Below are 23,569 nucleotides of genomic sequence, written 5' to 3'. Positions count from 1 at the left end.
CTCAACCAACTGCTGGGGTGGGGGTGGGGAGGAGATGTTGGTAGTTGAAAATTAGCTATTACTCAAATTCACCCATGAATGTTGAGATACACCAGTTCTCAGTAGGGATGGGGACTGGGGAGTGCTTTGTTTTAGTAGACAGCAATATTCCCTTTAAGCTGTGCGGCTGTGCAGCTGGCTGGAGCTCCCACACAGGCTGCTTGCAGGCTTAATAGTAGGAAAAACTGCCCACACAGTAAAAGGAACATTGGTAGACAGTCCAATCCATCTCAAGAGGGTTACAAACAGAGCAAACTAGACTTGCCTTTCTGTGAACTCACTGCTATAGAAGCCATTCACAGATGGCAAATCGTGGAGAGGGCTGAGATGGGGCGTGAACATTTTACACACCAACTAAGGACCAGTTAGTTTTCAGTTTTGGCAAGCAATACTAATGGGTTTATTCCTACTGTCCCATCTCTAATAATTTTGGCTTATTGCATGTGTTGTCTACCCATCCAACTAACTCCTGTATCTGAATTGTATTTTGTTGCTGATAGGACAAATTTCCTTCGGTTACAGTTGTTTTTAGTGAGTGAAAAGCATTGTCCTACCTTTCAAATAGTGGCTAACTTTGAAAATATTTACCAGAGTGATTCATGAACCAAGGATGAAGAGGGAAAGTTCAGCTGTTGTGGAAACAAGCTTGACATTCTTTCCTGATAAATCCAGTGTGCAGAATGGAAATCTAATTTAATTAATAACTGTGAACAATGAATACAAGGCACTAAAAAAAAAGGTACAGTTGTTCCTGTGTAGTATATGTGGTTTTGGTGTTTGGGTAAATTGACTGATCTTGTGCTTCCAGTAGGGAGGCGCACTAAAGGGAGCTGGAGGTAGATCTGCAATGTTGTGGCGTCCATTCTCTGTCCCACTCCCCCATCGCGTGTGGCTCCCCACCAGAAGCTTGGGATTGGGGAATTTACCCTGGTAAAGGTAGCAGGAGCCATACTACACATGAAACTATTTTTTAAAGTTATTTACTTAGCTGGTTTTGGATGGTATAATTACAAGTAAGCAACTTAACTTTTAACAAGGCATACCACTCTTTTTAAAGATGGCTGCCATCTGGTCCTTTTTCCATAAATCATAACACATAATCGAATGCTGATTTAAAAAAAAACAAGGATTTTCCAGGTTAAATACCAATTGGAATTGAAATTTGAATTCTATGCCTGTAACACTGCAAAATGTCAGAATTGACAGGAAGCAAGTCAGCCAAATACCCAGCATTGTTGCTCGATAGATTACATATTTATGCTTACACTAAACTTACCAAAAAAGCTGGCAAATTATGCTGGAGGCACTCAATACAAGTCACAATTAATATAAGCACAAAAAGAAATCATTTTAACCCCAATGTGCAAAAATAAAATACATCCTTGCACACATTAATTGTACAGAGAATCTCAAGCCCTTTGGCAATAAGCGAGATTCCACTGAAAAGGACAGCTACAACAGGGCAATTTACTTTGGAATAATATAGATTGATTGTAATCTTTACAGCATGTCAGCACTGTCAACCTGTCACAAGAACAAGGGATCCCTAGATAATAGCTCCAACAGAGTTTATCTTCTATAAAACATCTCTTCGGAAACAGTTCTTAGATTTTCTGCCAGGTCACACATCACTGACATCTGCTACTGAAAGTACATCCACTTTGGTCTTGAACATTGTAGAGAACTCTTTTGTGAGCAGTTCATGTAAACACACTCCATCATGAGAATAGATCCATTTCTTCTCAGTCCAATCGTATCGTTTAGGCCCACTGGGAAAAAATGTACAGAAAGTGATCTAATGAGAACACAGCCATATTTTTTAATCCTTACAACATTACATCTTAACGGCAGGGTCTCATCAAATAAAAGTTCCCGGACTCTCGCCCAACGCCTGGACAGATTCACTACCTGGCAGGCAGGCGGGAGCGCGAATTTTGCAGCAGGAGGCCGCAGCCAGAGACTTGTAGGGACGGTCAGTCAGGTCTGGAGACAATCGGAGGGGCCCAGAGCGATCGGGGGAGTTTGGGGCGAGTTGGGGAGGTCTAAGGACTCCTGGTGGGGGCCTGAGGTGGGGAGGGGGTGGGGGTGGGGGGGGAAACACATTCCAGCTTCTCCTGACCCACAAGGAATTCAAACAGAGGCAGATTTCTCAAACTTATCGTGGCCCCTTCTGGCCGGTGGGCTTCTCCCGCTGTGGTTCTGTTGCCGGGCTGAAGATAGTGTGGGACTTGCCCTGGCGTGTGGTTCAGATCACGCTGCAGCATTAATTATGTCATCAAGCCACGACTTTTGAACGTTTAGGCCCCCGACTGCCTCATTGATGCCATGAGTCGCCATCAATGCGGCAGGTTGGAGCTGGGAGATAGAATTTTCTAATTTTAACTCCTCCCGCACACCATTCCCGCTGGGCGACTGGGGGAGAGGGGTGTTAAAATCCAGGCCATTATGATTATGGAGAAAGATGCAAAATGTTCTTATTGGATCTGATGTAAAAATTGCTGCCAACTGCTGCTGTATAAAAACTTCAGGAATGGACCCTGACCAGTGGAAACATTTTTTCTCCTCCTTTTTGTGTTGTCGCTGCTGTTGCACTTTTATACCAAGTTCTTATTTTGCCCATTGCTCCTGACGGACTGTAACTAAATTGATGAAAATATTAAAAACAAACTTTAAAAAAATGAACCAAACAGCTCAGGAAGATGCAATGTGTGAGCCTGATTGGGTTGCATGCTTCCCAACATTGTGAGGGAAATTGCCTGCTTCTTTTCCATAGCGACAGTGCAAAATGACAGGCAGATTTAAAGATAAATAAAGAACAGATTTAAAAACATACACTTGTCTACACTGTTCCAGCTACAATATAAAGCTACCAGTGCTATATAATGGATACACTTTCTGTCGAGAAATCACACTTGTCGTGTCATACTGTTACACTTTGCTGATTGAGGACACAAACAACCTTCCGGATATAAAAGTGGTCAGAGGGTCTATTAAGGAGGAGGAACTGAGGGAAATCTTTATTAGTCGGGAAATTGTGTTGGGGAAATTGATGGGATTGAAGGCCGATAAATCCCCAGGGCCTGATGGACTGCATCCCAGAGTACTTAAGGAGGTGGCCTTGGAAATAGCGGATGCATTGACAGTCATTTTCCAACATTCCATTGACTCTGGATCAGTTCCTATCGAGTGGAGGGTAGCCAATGTAACCCCACTTTTTAAAAAAGGAGGGAGAGAGAAAGCAGGGAATTATAGACCGGTCAGCCTGACCTCAGTAGTGGGTAAAATGATGGAATCAATTATTAAGGATGTCATAGCAGCGCATTTGGAAAATGGTGACATGATAGGTCCAAGTCAGCATGGATTTGTGAAAGGGAGATCATGCTTGACAAATCTTCTGGAATTTTTTGAGGATGTTTCCAATAAAGTGGACAAAGGAGTACCAGTTGATGTGGTATATTTGGACTTTCAGAAGGCTTTCGACAAGGTCCCACACAGGAGATTAATGTGCAAAGTTAAAGCACATGGGATTGGGGGTAGTGTGCTGACGTGGATTGAGAACTGGTTGTCAGACAGGAAGCAAAGAGTAGGAGTAAATGGGTACTTTTCGGAATGGCAGGCAGTGACTAGTGGGGTACCGCAGGGTTCTGTGCTGGGGCCCCAGCTGTTTACATTATACATTAATGATTTAGACGAAGGGATTAAATGTAGTATCTCCAAATTTGCGGATGACACTAAGTTGGGTGGCAGTGTGAGCTGCGAGGAGGATGCTATGAGGCTACAGAGTGACTTGGATAGGTTAGGTGAGTGGGCAAATGCGTGGCAGATGAAGTATAATGTGGATAAATGTGAGGTTATCCATTTTGGTGGTAAAAACAGAGAGACAGACTATTATCTGAATGGTGACAGATTAGGAAAAGGGAAGGTGCAACGAGACCTGGGTGTCATGGTACATCAGTCATTGAAGGTTGGCATGCAGGTACAGCAGGCGGTTAAGAAAGCAAATGGCATGTTGGCCTTCATAGCGAGGGGATTTGAGTACAGGGGCAGGGAGGTGTTGCTACAGTTGTACAGGGCCTTGGTGAGGCCACACCTGGAGTATTGTGTACAGTTTTGGTCTCCTAACTTGAGGAAGGACATACTTGCTGTTGAGGGAGTGCAGCGAAGATTCACCAGACTGATTCCCGGGATGGTGGGACTGACCTATCAAGAAAGACTGAATCAACTGGGCTTGTATTCACTGGAGTTCAGAAGAGTGAGAGGGGACCTCATAGAAACGTTTAAAATTCTGACGGGTTTGGACAGGTTGGATGCAGGAAGAATGTTCCCAATGTTGGGGAAGTCCAGAACCAGGGGTCACAGTCTAAGGATAAGGGGTAAGCCATTTAGGACCGAGATAAGGAGAAACTTCTTCACCCAGAGAGTGGTGAACCTGTGGAATTCTCTACCACAGGAAGTAGTTGAGGCCAATTCACTAAATATATTCAAAAGGGAGTTAGATGAAGTCCTTACTACTCGGGGGATCAAGGGGTATGGCGTGAAAGCAGGAAGTGGGTACTGAAGTTTCATGTTCAGCCATGAACTCGTTGAATGGCGGTGCAGGCTAGAAGGGCTGAATGGCCTGCTCCTGCACCTATTTTCTATGTTTCTATGTTTCTATGATTGACTTAAAGTAAAATAGCAACAAATCGGAACCCAGGAGATAGGCAGTCGATGGCTCAGGCCCACAGGGTGGCATCTGGTGATCTTGTGGACAGGTGAGGCAGTTTATAGATGGCCAATCAAGCCAGTGTATTACCACGGCAACGAGTCCTTCACGCGTGCGCAGAGAGTTTTACTTTCTTGTCCAACAGCTATCATTGTAAGAAGACAGCAAGGTCAAGGAGCAAGAGGGGGCAGCCATAGAATCATAGAAAAATTACGATGCAGAAGGAGGCTATTTGATCCATCGTGTCTGTAAACAGATGGGACAGGAAGCAGAGAATCACTCTGGCAAAGCTAGTGCTTTTACCTTGAACTCGTTCATCCTGACATGCATGCGTGAACCTCCATCCCACCCTCTCATCTCACGGTCTCCCCCCTCCCCCCCCACACGATAACACCAAGCCCGCCTGCACTTCTTGTTGAATTTCACCAGTGTGTGGAGCATGATCTCAGTGCTCGGTTCCGTCCCGCTCACCCAGAGGCTCCAGCCAACAGGGACTCCTGGGCATGCACACACAAGATATTCTTGGTGAGGCAGTGCCACATCTGACAAGCTGCCTCTGCCCACCTGTTGCAGCTGACGGCTGGTGCTCGGGGCCACCTGTCTCACGTGAGGTGAAGGGAGGCACTGTGTAACATGACCAGCAGAGCCAAGTAAAGGCAAGAACATTTTCAAAACAGTTTTGTTTTTTTTGCGCAAAATTTCCAGCAGTCTGAGCATGTGCACGGTGGAGATAATCAGGCTCGAATAGTAATTATGAGTTTATTTTTGCCAAATGACGTCCAAAACAAGATAACCCATGAACTTTGCGGCCAATTTGAATAGGAAAATTATTTTCAAGTATTTACTGCTACTTGAGAGAGACAGCGTGAAAGGGGCTGGCTATGAACGCAGAGGCTGCCATGTGGAGTGTAGCACAAGGGAAGGAAATTTAAAGCCCATCAATCTGCTTATCCGCCATACAATTATTTTTTAAGTGTGAATCGCCAGTGCACAAGTTCAATATGAAGCTTTGTTCTGTTTTCATTGTATACCTGATGGGTGATGATAACCAGATCTGTCGGTTTGGAGTCTGTTTATTAATCACATACGTCCCCAACCTTTCTCCCATGTTTATTGTCAACACACCGCTCTGCAAAAAATAAGTAAAAATATAGCTATCAGAAGAACATTTTACAAATACTAGTCGATCTCCTGTGGCTTTATAGGGAGCCAAGGCCAAGTGTAGGCTTCAGGAGAAGTGGGGTTTGAGAACAGGGAATAATTAGTCCAGAGCTTGCAGACTTAAATCAGCCACAATTTTACAGTCAAACATTCTTTCCTCATTTTTATTTATACACGCTGATGTATTATTTAGAGTTAAATAGCAAAAGCATACAGGATTCCCAGATCGTCAATTTAAATAATTTTGATTAACTTCAGTGACCAATTTTATAATAGTGGGTATGTTGGCCTACAGTTAGAAGGCTGTAGAAACCCACTCTGAGATAGATCTTGGTGCCTCTGAGGCTTATCACACATGGGCTATTGCATCAGCATCTCAAAAACAGAGCTGTAATATAATCAGAGTACAAGGTACACAAGAATTCCTGACAGGTGAGCTGGCCGGTGCAAAACCCTCAGCTTCCATCAGTACTGGGCAGAGATTTGCAATACAGCCAGGCCAGCCACCTCAAGCTCCAAGCTGAAAGCAAATTCCTGTGCTTTGGGATGCAAAGAAAGTCAGTTGTGCATCTCTCAAAACTCTAGTTTCACATGCAAATATCAATATTAATATAGGCACAGTGCATGCTAAAATGGTGCACGTTTGACTGGAGTGAACCAATTGTTTAAGTAAAATTATATAATTATATTATGGAAATAAACTAAGTTCCTTTGCTATAATTTCCTACATTTAGCTGCAAGTACTTGACATTAAATTGAATATTTCATACAATAATCAGGAAAAGAATAGTTCCACATGACTTGTTCTATATATTCTGTTGACTGGTCTGAATTGTATGATTGAGCATCCCTGATTTTAATCACCCCACCAATGGCGGCTGTACCATCAGCTGCTGAGGCCCTAAACTTTGAAATTTCCTCTCTAAATCTTTCCACCTCTCTCTCTCTTCCTTTCTGACGGTCCTTAAAACCTACCTCTTCGACCAAACAATTGGTCACCTGTCGCAATATCTCTGTAAGTGCCTCATTGTCAAATTTTGTTTGATAACGTTCCTGTGAAACGCCTGGAGATGTTTTACATTAAAGGTGCTATATAAATCTAAGATGATTCTGTAGCTAAATTTAGTAATAAGGCATATTGTGTTAATTTGTAATGCTGTTCCTCTTTCAGTACGATTATAAGTGTTGAGCAGCCAATGTATTAAATAAAGTATTGACTGGGTACCATGGAAGTGAAGCATGTTGGAATATCTTTCAATCCGCTCAGTTCCAGACTTCTGGTGCAATGGGCAGACATCTGGGCTCCACTTGGCACCTTCCTACAAGCTGTTGCTATTATGTTCAGAATAACTCCACAAGACTGTGTTGTAAGCTCAAACCATTGTGACCGTGGTCTCTTTAATGTAATTCCAAAGTGAGGAAGCAGCATGGTGGATTACCTTTTATACCTGCTTGCCCAGGGTGCACAGGAGACCCTTAGGTCTCCCACAGGTGTGCCCCCTGGTGGCAAGTCTTACACATTGGTGAGGTTTGCATACATAACAGTTGCCATGTGCTTCCTCGCATCTGGCTGTATTAATAGAAAATTGACAGCAGGCTGCCCCACTTAAATGGCCAAAGGGAAAAAAAAAAGAGAGTGGAAATAGAAGGATTTCACATGCCTCAAAAGAGGATTGAAGTAAGACAATGAAATACAGCCAAATACATTTACCGCAAATGTTACATCATAGTCTTTTGGAACAAAAGGCTTATCTGCGAGATCTTCAAAGAAGTCAGATAAAAGATCCAGTGTTTCCTCTGCAAGTTTTTCATAGGTGGCATCATCCAGTAAACTGCGAAGAGGAAAAATAATAGTTTAAGCTCACCAGCCTGTGGCAACATTTTCTAAACACCTAAATAAACAGTCTTTCTAGTAAAGGGAATACATTAAGTTGTACCAAAAATGAATGATTCCCTCTCCTTTCTCTTCTTCAGGCTTGTTAATACCACCATATCACCCCAAAGACGAAATAGATCACCTTCATGATCTGACATCAATTTTGTTACTCGATTGGGTGCATGAGGTCGGTTTCAAGGGGGAGGGGTCACTTTCTGCAAACCAATGAAACACACTAAAGATCGACAAACAAATTAGGAGGAACATGCAGAACTCAGATCGGTGTCTGCAGCAGGTGGCTCAGATCGTTATCAGCACTAAATTCCTACATGGCCTCGCCCCTCCCTATCTCTGTAACCTCCTCTAGCCCTACAACCCTCCAAAATCTCTGCGCTCCTCCAATTCTGGCCTCTTGCGCATCCCTGATTTTCGTTGCTCCTCCATTGGCGACTGTACCTTCAGCTGTCTAGGCCCCAAGCTCTGGATTTCCTTCCCTAAACCTCTCTACCTTTCTTTCCTCTTTTAAGGTGTTCCTTAAAACCAATCACTTTGACAAAGGTTTTTGTCATCTGTCCTAATATCTCCTTATATTGCTCGATGTCAAATGTTGTTTGATGATGCTCCTGTGAAATGCCTTGGGAAGGTTTACTATGTTAAAGGTACTATATAAATACAAGTTGTTGTTGTTGTAAGTGGCTCAGACCCAGAGTCTGTATGGACTTAAGACATCTTTATTTTGCAACGTGCACTTACTTTAAAGATTCCAAATGTTATACAGGAAGATACCTGACACTTACAAATGTATCTCACATCTCTACTGGTTACGTATTTTGTGCTTCAGAACTGTTGGTATATTGGAAGCAGGCACTTTCCTTTGTAGAAAACTTCCTTTGTGTGATGCCATGAATTTCTGCTCTGGGTCACCATGACTAGAGACTGCTGTCCACCACTAACTTTCCTCAACTATAAAGGTGTCAGCTGTGGCTCAGTGGGTATCTTTAAAAAAGGGGATAAGTCCGACTGCGGCAACTACAGAGGAATCTCCCTGTTGTCAGCCACTGGGAAAGTCATTGCTAGAATCCTCCTCAACCGTCTTCTCCCTGTGGCTGAGGAGCTCCTCCCGGAGTCAAGTGCGGATTCCGTCCACTACGGGGTACAACAGACATGATCTTTACAGCGCGACAACTGCAAAAGAAATGCAAGGAACAGCAACAACCCTTGTACATGGCCTTCTTTGACCTTACAAAGGCCTTTGACATTGTTAACCGCGAGGGACTATGGAGCGACCTCCTCCATTTTGGCTGCCCCCAAAAGTTAGTCGCTATCCTCCGTCTGCTCCACGACGACATGCAAGTCGTGATCCTGACCAACAGATCCACACCACGGTCAAGCAGGGCTGCGTCATCGCGGCAACCCTCTTCTCGATCTTCCTCGCTGCAATGCTCCACCTCACACTCAACAAGCTCCCTGCTGGAGTGGAACTAAAGTATAGAACCAGTGGGAGCCTGTTCAATCTTCGTCGCCTCCAGGCCAGATCCAAGACCGTCCCATCCTCTGTCGTCGAACGATAGTACGCGGACGATGCCTGCATCTGCACGCATTCAGAGGCTGAACTCCAAGTCATCTTCACCAAGGCGTATGAAAGCATGGGCCGTACACTAATCATCCATAAGATAAAGGTCCTCCACCAATCTAACCCTGCCACACAGCACTGCCCTCCAGTCATCAAGATCCACAGCACGATCCTGGATAATGTGGACCACTTTCCATACCTCGGGAGCATGTTATCAGCAAGGGCGGACATTGACGATGAGGTTCAACACTGCCTCCAGTGCGCCAGCGCAGCCTTCGGAAGAGAGTGTTCGGAGATCAGGCCCTCAAATCTGGCACTAAGCTTATGGTCCACAGGACTGTAGTGATTCCCGCCCTCTTGTATGGCTCAGAGACGTGGATCATATACAGTAGACACCTCAAATCACTGGAGAAATACCATCAACTATGTCTCTGCAGGATCCTGCAAATCCCCTGGGAGGACAGATGCACCAACGTCAGTGTTCTCGATCAGGCCAACATCCCCAGCATCGAAGCACTGCCCACACTCGACCAGCTCCGTTGGGCGGGCTACATTGTTCGCATTCCCGACAAAAGACTCCCAAAGCAAGCGCTCTACTCGGAACTCCTACAAGGCAAATGAGCCCCAGGTGGGCAGAGGAAACATTTCAAGAACACCCTCAAAGCCTCCTTGATTAAGTGCAACATCCCCACCGACACCTGGGAGTCCCTGGCCAAAGACCATCCTAAGTGGAGGAAGAGCATCCGGGAGGGCGCTGAGCACCTCTGGTCTCGTCGCCGAGAGCATGCAGAAAACAAGTGCATGCAGCAGAAGGAGCGTGTGGCAAACCAGACTCCCCACCCACTCTTTCCTCCAACGACTGTCTGTCCCACCTGTGACAGAGACTGTAATTCCCGCATTGGACTGTTCAGTCACCTGAAAACTCACTTTTAGAGTGGAAGCAAGTCTTCCTCGATTTCGAGGGACTGCCTATGATGATGAGTGGATAGCACTCTCATCCCTGAGTCACAAGGTTGTGAGTTCAAGTCCCACTCCAGGGACTTGAGCACAAAATCTAGTACTGAGGGAGTGCTGCACTGTCGAAGGTGCTGTCCTTCGGAGGAGACATAACATAAGAAATAGGAGCAGGAGTAGGCCATTCAACAAGATCATGCCTGTTCCGCCATTCAACAAGATCATGGCTGATCTTCTACCTCAACTCCACCTTCCCGCACTATCCCCATATCCTTTAGTTTGAAAAGATTTATTGCCCTCTGTCTTGAATATACTCAACGACTGCGCATCCACAGCTCTCTACCCCAGAGATTCACAACCCTTTGAGTGAAGAAATTTCTCATCTCAAGTCCTAAATGGCTGACCCCTTATTTTGAGACTGTGATCCCGTGTTCTAGATTCCCCAGCCAGGGGAAGCATCTTCTCAGCATTAACCCTGTCAACTCTAGATGTGGCCTAACTAGTGTTTTATAGAGTACTGCATGCAGTTCTGGTCATGCATTACAGAAAGGATGTGATTGCACTGGAGAGGGTACAGAGGAGATTTACGAGGATGTTGCCGGTAGTGGAGAATCTTAGCTGTGAGGACAGATTGGATAGGCTGGGTTTGTTTTCCTTGGAACAGAGGAGGCTGAGGGGAGAGCTCATTGAGGTGTATAAAATTATGAGGGGTCCAGATATAGTGGATAGAAAGGGCCTATTTCCCTTAGCAGGGGGTCAACAACCAGGGGCATAAATTTAAAGTAATTGGTGGAAGGTTTAGAGGGGATTTGAGGGGAAATTTCTTCACCCAGAGGATTGTGGGGGTCTGGAATTCACTGCCTGAAAGGCTGGTAGAGGCAGAAACCCTCACCACATTTAAAAAGTACTTGGATGTGCACTTGAAGTGCTATAACCTGCAGGATTACGGACCGAGAACTGGAAAGTGGGATTAAGCTGGATAGCCTCTTGTTGGCCGGCACAGACACGATGGGCCGAAACGGCCTCCTTCTGTGCTGCAAGTTTCTATGGGCCGAGTTTGGTGAAACCCAAGTTCCGCCCAAGTACCGTCAAAAGGACCGCTAAGATCCTGACGGTACTTTGGGCGGAGGTTGGTGAAAAAATGTGGGAAAAACCACCAGGCAGAAAAAATGGGCCTTGCACGCTGATTCTGGGTAGCAAATGCGATCCTCGTCGGGCCTAGGGAGGGGGGAATGGCAAAAATAAAAACATTTCAAACATTAAAAAAACTTCTAGATATTCTTCAGAGGACCCGATCGACCAAAATTCCTGAAAAAGAAATGAAGAAAACAAGTGCACTAACCTTTTTTTGCAGGTCTCCATACTTACTGTTCAGGTAAGACCTGCCTCCATGCAGTGGTCTCTTCTGCTGCTGGAGCGGAGGACCGCCCGGACCAAACTGGGAACTCAGCGGGCGGGAGGACTTTTGTCAGCGGTGCACGCCAGTGGACGCTCCCCAGCGGTCTTCTCTCCCCGCCAGTGTGAGGACCTGGCCAAACTCGCTCAGGGGGAGAGCGCCCAGAAAACATCGAGACTGCCGAGAAAACTCGGCGGCAGCCGGCGGTAAGTCGACCAAACTCGGGCAATATGATTTTAAGCCCCTCAAGAATTTAATTGTCCTGAAATTCTGGTCGGAGGCTTCTTTTGGACGAATGCCTCCGACCGGAGAATTTTTCCAAAAGTACCTGGTGGTCCCGGAGGAGCGTGGAATTCCATTGGGGAGGCCTTCTCTTCCCGCACTGCGAAGCGTGCTGCCGTCCTCCAGGTTCCCACGCAGAAGGTGTAGTCACGTGTGACTGCTCAACCAATCAGGTAAAGTATTCTCAATTAATTGCAATGGGAACTCCGTATCTACGAGTTCTCATTGCTATTAATTGAGAAAAAAAAAACAAACACAATAACACCAAATAAAAAATAAAAAACACACCTTACATAATTAAAATTAATTGAAATTAAAGTTAATAAATATCCGAGAGGAAGTTTTTTTCCCCCCGAGTTTTTAAATTATGGTTTTAAATAAATTTAACGTAGTGGGCAGGGATTTTAAAAATAAAATGTGTTTTTATGTTTTAAGTGTGTTTTAAAACTCTTACGCCCATAAAAGTAGGCTATGCGCTTATCAGGCACAAGAGTTTTGAGGACATTTGCTGGGCATGATACCGCAATCTTGCCCATGCGAATGTCCTCACTCCCGAGCTTAACAGATCGGAAGAGCCGGTTTTCAGCGCATGCGCATTGTGCGCTGAAAACTGGCTTTTGCGATGCCTTCCAGGGTCCGTACACACTCCGTACAGACCTGGGGAGGTCGGAATTTCTGGGCCTATATGTTTCAACTAGATCACCTCTCATTCTTCTAAACTCTAGGAAATATAGGTTTAGTCTACTCAATCTCTCCTCATAGGGCAAGCCCCTCATCCCAGGAACCAGTCTAGTGAGACATTAACCGAGATCCTGTCTGCCCCCTCAGGTGGACTTTATAAAGATTTCATGGCACTATTTTGAAGAAGAGCAGAAGAGTTCTTCCTGTTGTCCTGGCCAATATATATCCCTCAACCAACATCACCAAAAAAAAGATGGATTATATGGTTATTATCACACTGCATTGTGGAAGCTTGCTGTGCATAAATTGGCTGTCGTGTTTCCTGCATTGCAACATAAGTTCAAAAGTAAATTAGCTATAAAGCAATTTCTGACATCTGAAGCAATGGTAGTTCCACTCAGCTGGACAATGGAGGCGAGGTGTTGGAGGAGGGTGGTCTGGTCGACATGTCAAAGAAAGAAAGACTTGGATTTATATAGCGCCTTTCATGACAACTGGATGTCTCAAAACGCTTTCCAGCCAATTAAGTACTTTGGAGTGTAGTCACTGTTGTAATGTAGGAAATGTGGCAGCCAATTTGCGCACAAGCAAGCTCCTACAAGTAGCAATGTGATAATAACCAGATAATCTGGTTTTTTGTTATGCTGATTGAGGATAAATATTGGCCAGGATACTGGGGTTAACTCCTCTGCTCTTCTTCGAAATAATGCCATGGGATCTTTTATGTCCACTTGAGAGCCTTGGTTTAATGTCTCATCCGAAAAACGACACCTCCGACAGTGCAGCACTCCCTCAGCACTGCACTGGGAGTATTAGCCTAGATTTTTGTGCTCAAGTCCATGGAGTGGGACTTCAACCCACAACCTTCTGGCTCAGAGGTGAGTGTGCTACCAATTGAGCCACAGCTGACACTGTGTAGAGCTGTCGAGGGGGACGAGGAAGGATAATGCACCATGGTCACAATCATTGAGGATCTCATGTGTGACTTTGACTCCAGCTATTTTGGTGCTGTGGTAGCAGTGGAAACTTGACTGGAGAGATTCAAACAGGGAGATGCAGGAAAGATGAGCATGGATTTGAGAGACGACAACATGTACAAGGTCTTTAAAGAAGAATGAGAAATTGGAAAAGGGGTGGTAGTTTGCAAGGAGAGGAGCAGATAATGACAGCAATTTTTATTGGGAGGTGGGCAGTCCCTGAGGAGAGGGAACCATTTACAATTGTCAGTTAGCATGGGGGGCCATGATAAAAAGTCGGGTGCGCAGCCGTTTAGTGGGAATAGGGTCAAGGGAGCAAGAGGTGAGCCTCATGGACGAGATGGGAGAGACTAAAACGATTAACTTCCTTGATGTGCAAGTTAACTATAGTAACATATCACTCTCTCAAACCAATCTAACCTAAAACAGATAGATATATCAGAAATATGTCAATGGATTGCAGATCACTAAATTTACTGAGACTGTACTATTGCTCTCCTTTTACCTATTGTCTGCGTTTCATTATTTAGACACACAAAAGAATTTGGGTTGCATTGCAAATAGGATAAGTAAACAACAGCACATTCAGCTTTATCCACACACACACACATACACCACGCACACATCATCACCATCATAGGCAGTCCCTCGGCATCGAGGATGACTTGCTTCCACCACTAAAAATGAGTACTCAGGTGACTGATGAACTCATTTTAAACGGTGGAAGATGCCTGTGCGTGAATTTATTTAACGTGGGGTGGCCGTTGCACACCAACCACCACAAAGGCTTGACGGAGCCAGGTCTTGGTCCAGTGGCAAGGGGATCCAAGATGACTGGAGACCAGGCTCCACTGCACACATAGCACACATGCACAAGCAGACAGGCATGCACAGTCTTTTGTCACTTCAGGATACCTTGCATTTTCCATTCTTCTCAAAGTCGAGAAATGGATTCCCTTTCTTTGGAACTTCAAGCATCTTTCTGAATGTAAATGCTGCAAATTCTACAAAAGATAGAAACATAAACAAAAAGTGACTGGGTGAATAAAGATTGTTTAACATCGTTGAAGTGAAATTCTTCCAATCGATAATTTTAGCAAAAAGGTCTGTGCAAGTATAAAATGGGATTTCATGCTGATGTTTTGCAAAAGTGATCATCAAGAGGGAGTCCCTCCCTTCAGTACTAATTGGCCTTTATAATATTCAACACAAAGAAGATTCATGTGAAATCCTCTAAACTCCATAAATTATAATAATTAATAGTAGAACTATAGGGCCCAAGTTTCCACACGTTAAAAAACGGGCGCCCCTCCGAGCTGGGCGCTCGTTTTTCGCGTCTTAAAAAAAAAAATCGCGATTCTGGAGAGCCCTGCAGCTCCTTGTCTGCCTGGCGCGGAGCCTACACTTGCGGCGATTTTGTAAGTGGGAGGGGGTGGGTACTATTTTAATTAGTTTTTTTCCTGCCGGCAACGCTGCACGTGTGCGGTGGAGCATTCGCGCATGCTCAGTGTGAAAAAAAATTGGCACTCGGCCATTTTTGTAGTTCTTTGTAGCTGTTTAATTTTTGAACATTTTTTAATAAAAGCACATTGCCATCAGCACATCAGCACTTGCAGCCTTCTCACTGTCTCCTCCCCCCTTCCCCACCACAGGAAGAACGGGCGCCTCCTTTCTCGCGGGGGGGGGGAGAACGGGCGCCTCCTCTCCCCTCCCCCCCCCCCCAGCGGGAAGAACGGGCGCCTCCTCCCCCTCCACGGGAAAGAACGGGCACCTCCTCTCCCCCCCCCCACGGGAAAGAACGGGCGCCTCCCCCCCCCCCACACGCGGGAAAGAACGGGCGCCTCCTCCCCCCCCCCCCCCCCGTGGGAAGAACGGGCGCCTCCTCCCCCCCCCCGCCCCGCGGGAAGAACAGGTGCCTCCTCCCCCCCCCCGCGGGAAGAACGGGCGCCTCCCCCCCCCCTGCGGGAAGAATGGGCACCTCCTCCCCCCCCCGCCCCCGCGGGAAGAACGGGCGCCTCCCCCCCCCCCCCGCGGGAAGAATGGGCACCTCCTCCCCCCCCCGCCCCCGCGGGAAGAACGGGCGCCTCCTCCCCCCCCCCCCCGCGGGAAGAAGGGGCGCCTCCTCCGCCCCCCCCCCCCCCGCGGGAAGAATGGGCGCCCCCCCCCGCTGGAAGAACGGGCACCTCAGGCTGACTGCAGCATTCACTGTGCCTGAAGCACTTTCACACAGGTAGGAAGATGGTTTATTTAATCTTTTCTTTGCTTATAAATGTTTATTCAGGTTGGATTTATTTGTATAATATTTGTAGAAGTATAAATAAGGATTTATTGTAGAATTTAATGACTTCCCTTCCCCCCCCACCTCGTTCTGGACGCCTAATTTGTAACCTGCGCCTGATTTTTTAATGTGTAGAACAGGTTTTTTCAGTTCTACAAAAATCTTCACTTGCTCCATTCTAACTTAGTTTGGAGTACGTTTTCACTGTGGAAACTTTGAAATCAGGCGTCAGTGGCCGGACACGTCCCCTTTTGAAGAAAAAGTTCTGTTCCAAAGTAGAACTGTTCTACCTGACTAGAACTGCAGAAAAAAAAATGTGGAGAATTGCGATTTCTAAGATAGTCCGTTCTCCACCAGTTGCTCCTAAAAATCAGGCGCAAATCATGTGGAAACTTGGGCCCATAGTGTTATCAAATTTCTGGTCTACTGAAGGGATCCAGGTGCAGTTTTACTTGTGTAGGTCCTATTGTACTGAAGTTATAAATATTGCGACAGATCAAATTTCTTGATTCTATGCACAGCAGTGAGAGCAATCTGAAAACAATGTGAAACATTTCAGTCTTTCATACTTTCATTGATGTGTTCACATGTCTCTACAGGTAAAAATACCCATGAAGTACAGATGCAAAATGTGTCATGCTCACTCTTGTGCAAGAAGAGCACTTGATAGTTAAAAATATCTTTTGGGATATGCTATTGATATGCAATGGGAGTAGCTTTATACAGTGTTGTACTTGTTTTGATTGCAGCGTTATACACACACACACATATATGTATAAACAAAAAAAAGAAACATTGAAAGAGGAGATATAGTGTGTGGCTGTTGTGCAACTGCCTCTGGTGGATTATATTAACCTGGTCTGTGTGAAGCTCCATCTGGTGGAATATAGAGTAAATAAGGAGAAACTATTTCCAGTGGCAGGAGGGTGGGTAACCAGAGGACACAGACTTAAGGGAATTGGCAAAAGAACCAAAGGTGATATGAGGAAAAACAGTGAGTTGCTGTAATCTGGAATGCGCTGCCTGAAAGGGTGGTGGAAGCAGATTCAATAGTAACGTTCAAAAGGGAATTGGATAAATACTTGAAGGGGAAAAATTTGCAGTGCTATGGGGAAAGAGCAGGAGAAGTGGGACTAATTGGACAGCTCTTTCAAAGCACAATGGGCCAAATGGTCTCCTTCTGTGCTGTATCATTCTGATAATGACGATAACATCTTGATCTCTGATGAGTTTAGTCTGTGTGGCACCCTCTGGTGGAATATCATGGTTTGTCCAAGAAGACCTTTAAGTCAGATTTTCACTGCCGATTTAAAAACTGGAGCTTTTTTTCCGTGTGTTTTTACATTTAGCATCAGAGTCAGGGCAGAAATCAGAGCACAAACAACCAGGGTAAATTCATAGAAAATCAGTACAAAATCAGTTTTTATTTTGAGCATCGCTAAATCTTAAGGAGGCAATCAAAAGATCAATGAAGCGAACTCAAGCTAAACGACAATTTGTGTTTATATAGCTCCTTTGACATAGAATACAAACCTCCTTAGGCGTAATCAGACAATAATGATCGCCTAGCCAGAGAAGGAGATATTAGGAATGGGACCAAATGCTTGGTCAAGGAGATGGATTTTAAGGAGGCTCTTAAAATAGGAGGCTGAGAACTGGAGGGGCTTATGTAGGCGAGCGGGACCTAGTAGCAGAGTTTTAGAGGAATTGAAGTTTGTGGAATATGGAGAATGGTAGGTTGGCCAGTAGAGCATTAGAGCAATTAAGTCTGAGTGTCGTTAGCCTAGCTGTGGAAGCTAACCCCATGTCGACCTATGTGAGAACACCACCGCAGGTCGGGGCTATGAATACAGCTGGAGCGCTGGGCCCTGGAATATCGGGGCGGCGAATGAGGGTACGGGGCCCAGAAGAGCCGAGGGCCCAGGGGCAGCAATGGACCTGCCCACACTGCGATGTGTGTGTGCCCTAGGTCCGTGCAGCAGAGCCGGTCTCCAGTCATCCTGGTTAATCCTTGCCACTGGATAAAGACCTAGCTCTGTCGAGCCCGTGTGCTGGCTGATGTGTAACGGTCACCACATGTTAAAAAAATTCACGCACAGACATCTTCCACCCCCTCAACTGGAATTCAGGACTGGAACATTGGGTCCTTCATTGAAACATCTGTGAACTCTTGTGGAAGTAAGTCATCCTCGTTCGAGGGACCGCCTATGATGATTATGAGATGTCACCAAATGGCTGCACGTTATGACAATTATAAAAAGGGTCTCAATAGCAACTCTGAAAATAATGTAAGTTTCCACAATCACAACAACAACTTGTATTTATATAGCACTTTTAACATAGTAAACCATCCCGAGGCGCTTCACAGGAGCACTAACAAAATTTGACACCGAGCCACATAAGGAAACATTAGGACAGGTAGCCAAATGCTTGGTCAAAGAGGTAGGTTTTGAGGAGCGTCATAAAGGAGGAGAGCGAGATGGAGAGGCTTAGGAAGGGAATTCCACAGGTTAGGGCCTAGGCAGCTGAAGGCAATGAAAGTCGCAACAAAAGCAAAGGGAAAATCACCCAACTAAATCATAATGTTATCAGTGTCTATAAGGCAATCTCTATTAGGTGCCCACCGGTCGTGGAAGACCTCAAGCGTACTGGCAGACACCACGTGCTCCGCTCTAAGGCCACCCAGCACGGAGAATAATGCCAAAGAGAGGCAGTCAGCCAGAGACCCCACAGGCCGTACCCAGGACAGGTAGGGCAAGAGTGCCCATGTCCAGAATTCTGACTGCCATGGCTTGTACCACTACACAGCTGCCATTGAAGTTGGGGCTGTTGTCAGCAGCATCATCCTAATATAGACACAGCATTATATTATAGAAACATAGAAATTTACAGCGTAGAAGGAGGCCATTTCGGCCCATCGTGACCAGGCCGGCCGACAAAGAGCCGCACGGCCCTTGGTCAGCAGCCCTAAAGGTTACATATAAACCTATGAACAATGACAGAAAGGCAAAGAGCACCCAGCCCAACCAGTCCGCCCCACATAACTGCGACATCCCTTTTACTGAAACATTCTACACTCCACCCCAACCGGAGCCATGTGACCTCCTGGGAAAGGCAAAAACTCGATAAAAACCCAGGCCAATTTGGGGAGAAAAAATCTGGGAAAATTCCTCTCTGACCCATCCAGGCAATCGAAACTAGTCCAGGAGATCACCCTGGCTGTATTCGATTCCCTGCAGTACTTATATTATATCTGCACCGTCCAACAAAAGGTCATCCAGTCTAATCCCAATTACTAGCGCTAGGTCCGTAACCCTGCAGTTTACTGCACTTTAAGTGCCCATCCAACCATCTCTTAAAAGTGCTGAGGGTTTCTGCATCCACCACTCTTCCAGGCAGCGAGTTCCAGATCCTCACAACCCTCTGCGTAAAGAAGCTCCCCCTCAAATCCCCTCTAAACCTTCCACCAACCACCTTAAACCTATGCCCCCTCGTAATAGACCCCTCCACTGTAAAGTCCTGTCCCCTCAGTACAGATTCACACGAGGCATGTAGTGAAGTCAAGATCACTCTGGACCTGCACCTTTATTTCACAGCTCTGGAATGCTGCACTTGCTTGAGACCTGTCCTTATATACCTGTCTCTTGCAAGTGCACCCCTGGTGGTAAGGTATGCTGGTGGTTACAGGTCATATCTTATTACAGTCATGTATAGCATGTTAGGATACAGTTATATATAATAATGTAAGATACATGACATCACCCTCAGTCTCTCAGGTGGTCTACGCTCTCGCGTGGAGCGTCTGAGTTGTGGTTCAATTGTTTGCCTTGGTGTCTGTTTTTCTTTGGGTGTGGTTGCTGGTATCTCGCCTGGGCTGTCTGTTTTGATTGGTGTGATTGTTGTTGACTCGCCTGGGCTGTCTGTTGGGATTGCCCTTTCCTCAGGTTGTTCCCTCTGTCAGGTGTGGTGCGAGTTCCACATTGTAGTCTGCCTCTGGTTCCGCAGTGTTGTTGGTAAATCTGCTTTTGACTTGGTCTACATGCCTCCGGCCATTGTCCATTTGTACTACTAGTAGCCTGTTTCCTTCCTTGCCCGTTACTGTCCCTGCAAGCCATTTGGGACCCCTGCCATAGTTTAGTACAAACACTTTGTCCCCTATCTCATTCCATCTCCCCCTCGAATTTCTGTCATGGTACTCAGTCAGCTTACGGCGCTTTGCCTCAACGATTTCGTGCATGTCTGGGAGGATTAATGAGAGCCTTGTTTTTAAAGTCCTTTTCATCAACAGTTCCGCGGGGGGGATCCCAGTCAATGAGTGCGGACGAGATCTGTATGCCAGCAGCAGTTGTGACAGGCGACCCTGCAGCGTGGGGCCTTGGATTTTAAGCATGCCTTGTTTAATGATTTGCACTGCTCTCTCTACCTGGCCGTTGGAGGCCGGCTTGAACGGTGCCGTCTTGACGTGATTTATGCTGTGGTCAATTATAAAGTCTTGGAATTCTGCGCTGGTGAAGCACGGACCATTGTCACTGACCAATATGTCAGGGATTCCGTGCGTTGCAAACATGGTTGCGAGGCTCTCCACAGTGGTGAAAGTTGTGCTCGAGTTTAAAATGGTGCATTCGATCCACTTTCAAAATGCATCTACAACTACAAGGAACATTTTGCCCATGAATGGGCCCGCATAGTCTACGTGCACCCGCGACCACGGTTTGGTAGGCCAGGGGCTCAGTGGAGCCTCCCTGGGGGCATTGCTGAGTTGGGCACAAATGGTGCACCTTCGGACGCAGAGCTCCAAGTCCTCGTCAATACCAGGCCACCAGACGTGGGATCTGGCTATGGCCTTCATGAGAACGATCCCCGGGTGCTCGGAATGGAACTCCCGGACAAATGCCTCTCTGCCTCGCTGAGGCATGACTACTCGGCTGCCCCACATCAGGCAGTCTGCTTGTAGTGATAGCTCATGCATGCGCCTGTAAAAGGGTTTTAATTCCTCGGGGCAGGCATCGCGAGCCTCTGCCCAATCACCGGTTAGGACATATCTTTTTACCAAGGATAACGTGGGGTCGCTGGCCATCCAGGCTCTGATTTGGTGAGCCGTCATGGGCGAACCTGTGGACTCAAAGGCATTGATTGCGATGACTATCTCACAATCCTGTTCGTCAGACCCTTCCGTGGTCGCCAGGGGTAGCCTGCTGAGCACGTCGGCACAGTTGTCTGTGCCTTATGGTATAGTCGTAGGACGCCAGCATGAGTGCCCACCGTTGAATTCGCGCCGAGGCATTGGCGTTTATTGCCTTGCTCTTGGATAGGAGGGACGTGAGGGGCTTGTGGTCGGTTTCTAACATGAACTTGGCCCCGAAAAGGTATTGGTGCATCTTTTTGACACCATACACGCACGCGAGCGCCTCCTTCTCTACCATTCCGTACCCGCGTTCCGCCCGTGAAAGTGACCTGGAGGTATAAGCTATGGGTTGTAATTTGCCCGCAGTATTGACATGTTGCAAAACGTACCCGACCCCATATGCTGACGCATCGCATGTGAGAACTAGCTTTTTACCTGGATCAAAGAAAGTCAAAACACTGTTGGAACACAGAAGATTGCGTGCCTTATTGAAGGCGCGTTCCTGGGCGTCCCCCCAAAACCAATCGCACCCCTTCCTGAGTAGCACGTGGAGAGGCTCCAGCAGCGTGCTTAAGTTCTGCATAAAGTTCCCAAAGTAATTGAGTAGTCCGAGAAAGGCGCGCAGTTCTGAGACATTCCCGGGCCTGGGTGCCAGGCGAATTGCTTCTGTTTTGGACTCTGTTGGGCAGATTCCATCAGCGGCAATCCTTCTGCCCAAAAATTCAACCTCGGGTGCGAGAAACAGGCACTTGGATTTCTTGACTCGTAGGCCTACCCGATCCAACAGCTTTAGTACTTCCTCCAAATTACGGAGATGGGAGTCGGTGTCCCTGCCCATGATAAGTATGTCGTCTTGAAATACAACCGTCCCCGGGATGGACTTGAGCAGATTCTCCATGTTGCGCTGGAATATGGCAGCTGCCGACCTGATGCCGAATGGGCATCGATTGTACATGAAAAGGCCTCGATGTGTGTTGATGGTGGTGAGTAGCTTGGATTCCTCGGTCAATTCTTGCGTCATATAAGCAGATGTGAGGCCTAATTTTGAGAACAGTTTACCTCCAGCCAATGTGGCAAATAAGTCCTCCGCTCTGGGCAGCGGGTACTGGTCCTGTAGGGAGACTCTGTTTATGGTAGATTTGTAGTCCCCACAGATTCGTACGGATCCATCAGGCTTCATGACTGGGACGATGGGACTTGCCCAGTCGCTAAATTCCACAGGTGATATAATGCCTTCCCACAGAAGCCTGTCTAGTTCGTGTTCAATCTTTTCCCTCATCACATAGGGTACAGCTCCGGCCTAGCATCCTGTGTGATGTAGATTTTGACTTTGGCCCCTTTGAAAGTGCCCACACCTGGCTGAAAGAGATGTTCAAATCGCTTTATAACTGTTGAGCAGGAGGTCCGTTCCTCTGACACCATCCCATTTCCAGTTTAGTTTTGCCAGACAGCTAATCCCCAGCAGTGCTGGGGGGTCTCCGGGAACAATCCACAGGGGAAGTCGGTTCACTGTCCCTTTGTGTGTGACAGAGAGCATGGCGCTGCCGAGGACTGGTGCGATTTCTTTGGTATAGGTCCTTAGTTTGGTGTCGACCCTTGTGAGTTTTGGTCTGTCTCTTTTATGTGGCCACAGTTGTTCAAATTGTTGAGCGCCCATGAGAGATTGACTCGCTCCCGTATCCAGCTCCATGTTGACAGATATCCCGTTGAGTAGGACCCTCATCATTATAGGAGGCGACCTATTGTAGGAGCAGCGGCCATTGATCGTGTTGACCCGCTGTACATCGGTGTCCCGGATACTGTCCCCACCATCTTCTGGTCCGCTTTCCGACCCATCCGATTCGTATACCAACCGAGCTGCCGTTTCTTTGCACGTGGGCCAAATACCCTGTATTTTCACAATTTCTGCAAACAGCCTGCTGAAATCGACATCCCCTTGACGAGTGCCCACCCCCACACCTCCAGCACAGACCTGTTCCATTGTTCAAAGTGTTCCCAAAGAATGAGCTGCGCCTGGCTGATCTCTCTTGAGCTTCTCTCAGTTTGTAGTTGATTGCTCGCATTGTGGGTTGATGAGGTGTGAACGGCCATTCCTGTGGCCCTTGATGGCTTCTGCCTGCTGTCGAAAGCCTGTTCTGCCGGTTTTGTCTGTGTGTGAGGGTCGCAGCTTGTTTAGTGCTGTGAACTTCTTGTTCTGATATTTCGTTAGTTGTCGTACCTGCATTGTAAATCAACCTCGTTTCTTCTTCCCCTACCAAGAATGTTTGTGCAACCAGTGCTGCTGCCTCAAAGGTCAGGTTCTTGGTCTCTATGAGCTTTCGGAATATGCCTACGTGGCCTATTCCTTCAATGAAAAAGTCTCTCAGCATATCTCTCCTCAGTTCATCGGAGAACTCACAACTAGCCAACCTCCGAAGTTCCGCCACGAAGTCGGGTATGCTCTGGCCCACACAGCGTCTGTAGTTGTAGAACCTGTGTCTGGCCATGTGTAGGCTGCTCGCTGGCTTCAGGTGGTCTCTTAC

General features: G+C 46.6%; 1 protein-coding gene across 1 annotated transcript in view; it reads right to left on the bottom strand.

Moving 5' to 3' along the window:
- Window positions 1-715: 715 nt before the first annotated feature.
- Window positions 716-23,569, bottom strand: part of fxn (frataxin) — a 34,324-nt gene continuing 11,470 nt past the window's right edge. The window contains exons 2-5 of the mRNA XM_070887223.1: window positions 14,560-14,648; window positions 7,617-7,737; window positions 5,776-5,873; window positions 716-1,808 (exon numbers count right to left, since the gene is read on the bottom strand). Coding sequence (XP_070743324.1) covers window positions 1,661-1,808; window positions 5,776-5,873; window positions 7,617-7,737; window positions 14,560-14,648 — 456 coding nt within the window. The 3' untranslated portion in view covers window positions 716-1,660. The remainder of the gene's footprint in view (window positions 1,809-5,775; window positions 5,874-7,616; window positions 7,738-14,559; window positions 14,649-23,569) is intronic.

The sequence above is a fragment of the Pristiophorus japonicus genome, chromosome 1 (genome assembly GCF_044704955.1).
Source record: "Pristiophorus japonicus isolate sPriJap1 chromosome 1, sPriJap1.hap1, whole genome shotgun sequence".
Classification (NCBI taxonomy): Eukaryota; Metazoa; Chordata; class Chondrichthyes; family Pristiophoridae; genus Pristiophorus; species Pristiophorus japonicus.
This window is presented reverse-complemented; position numbering and strand designations above follow the sequence as displayed.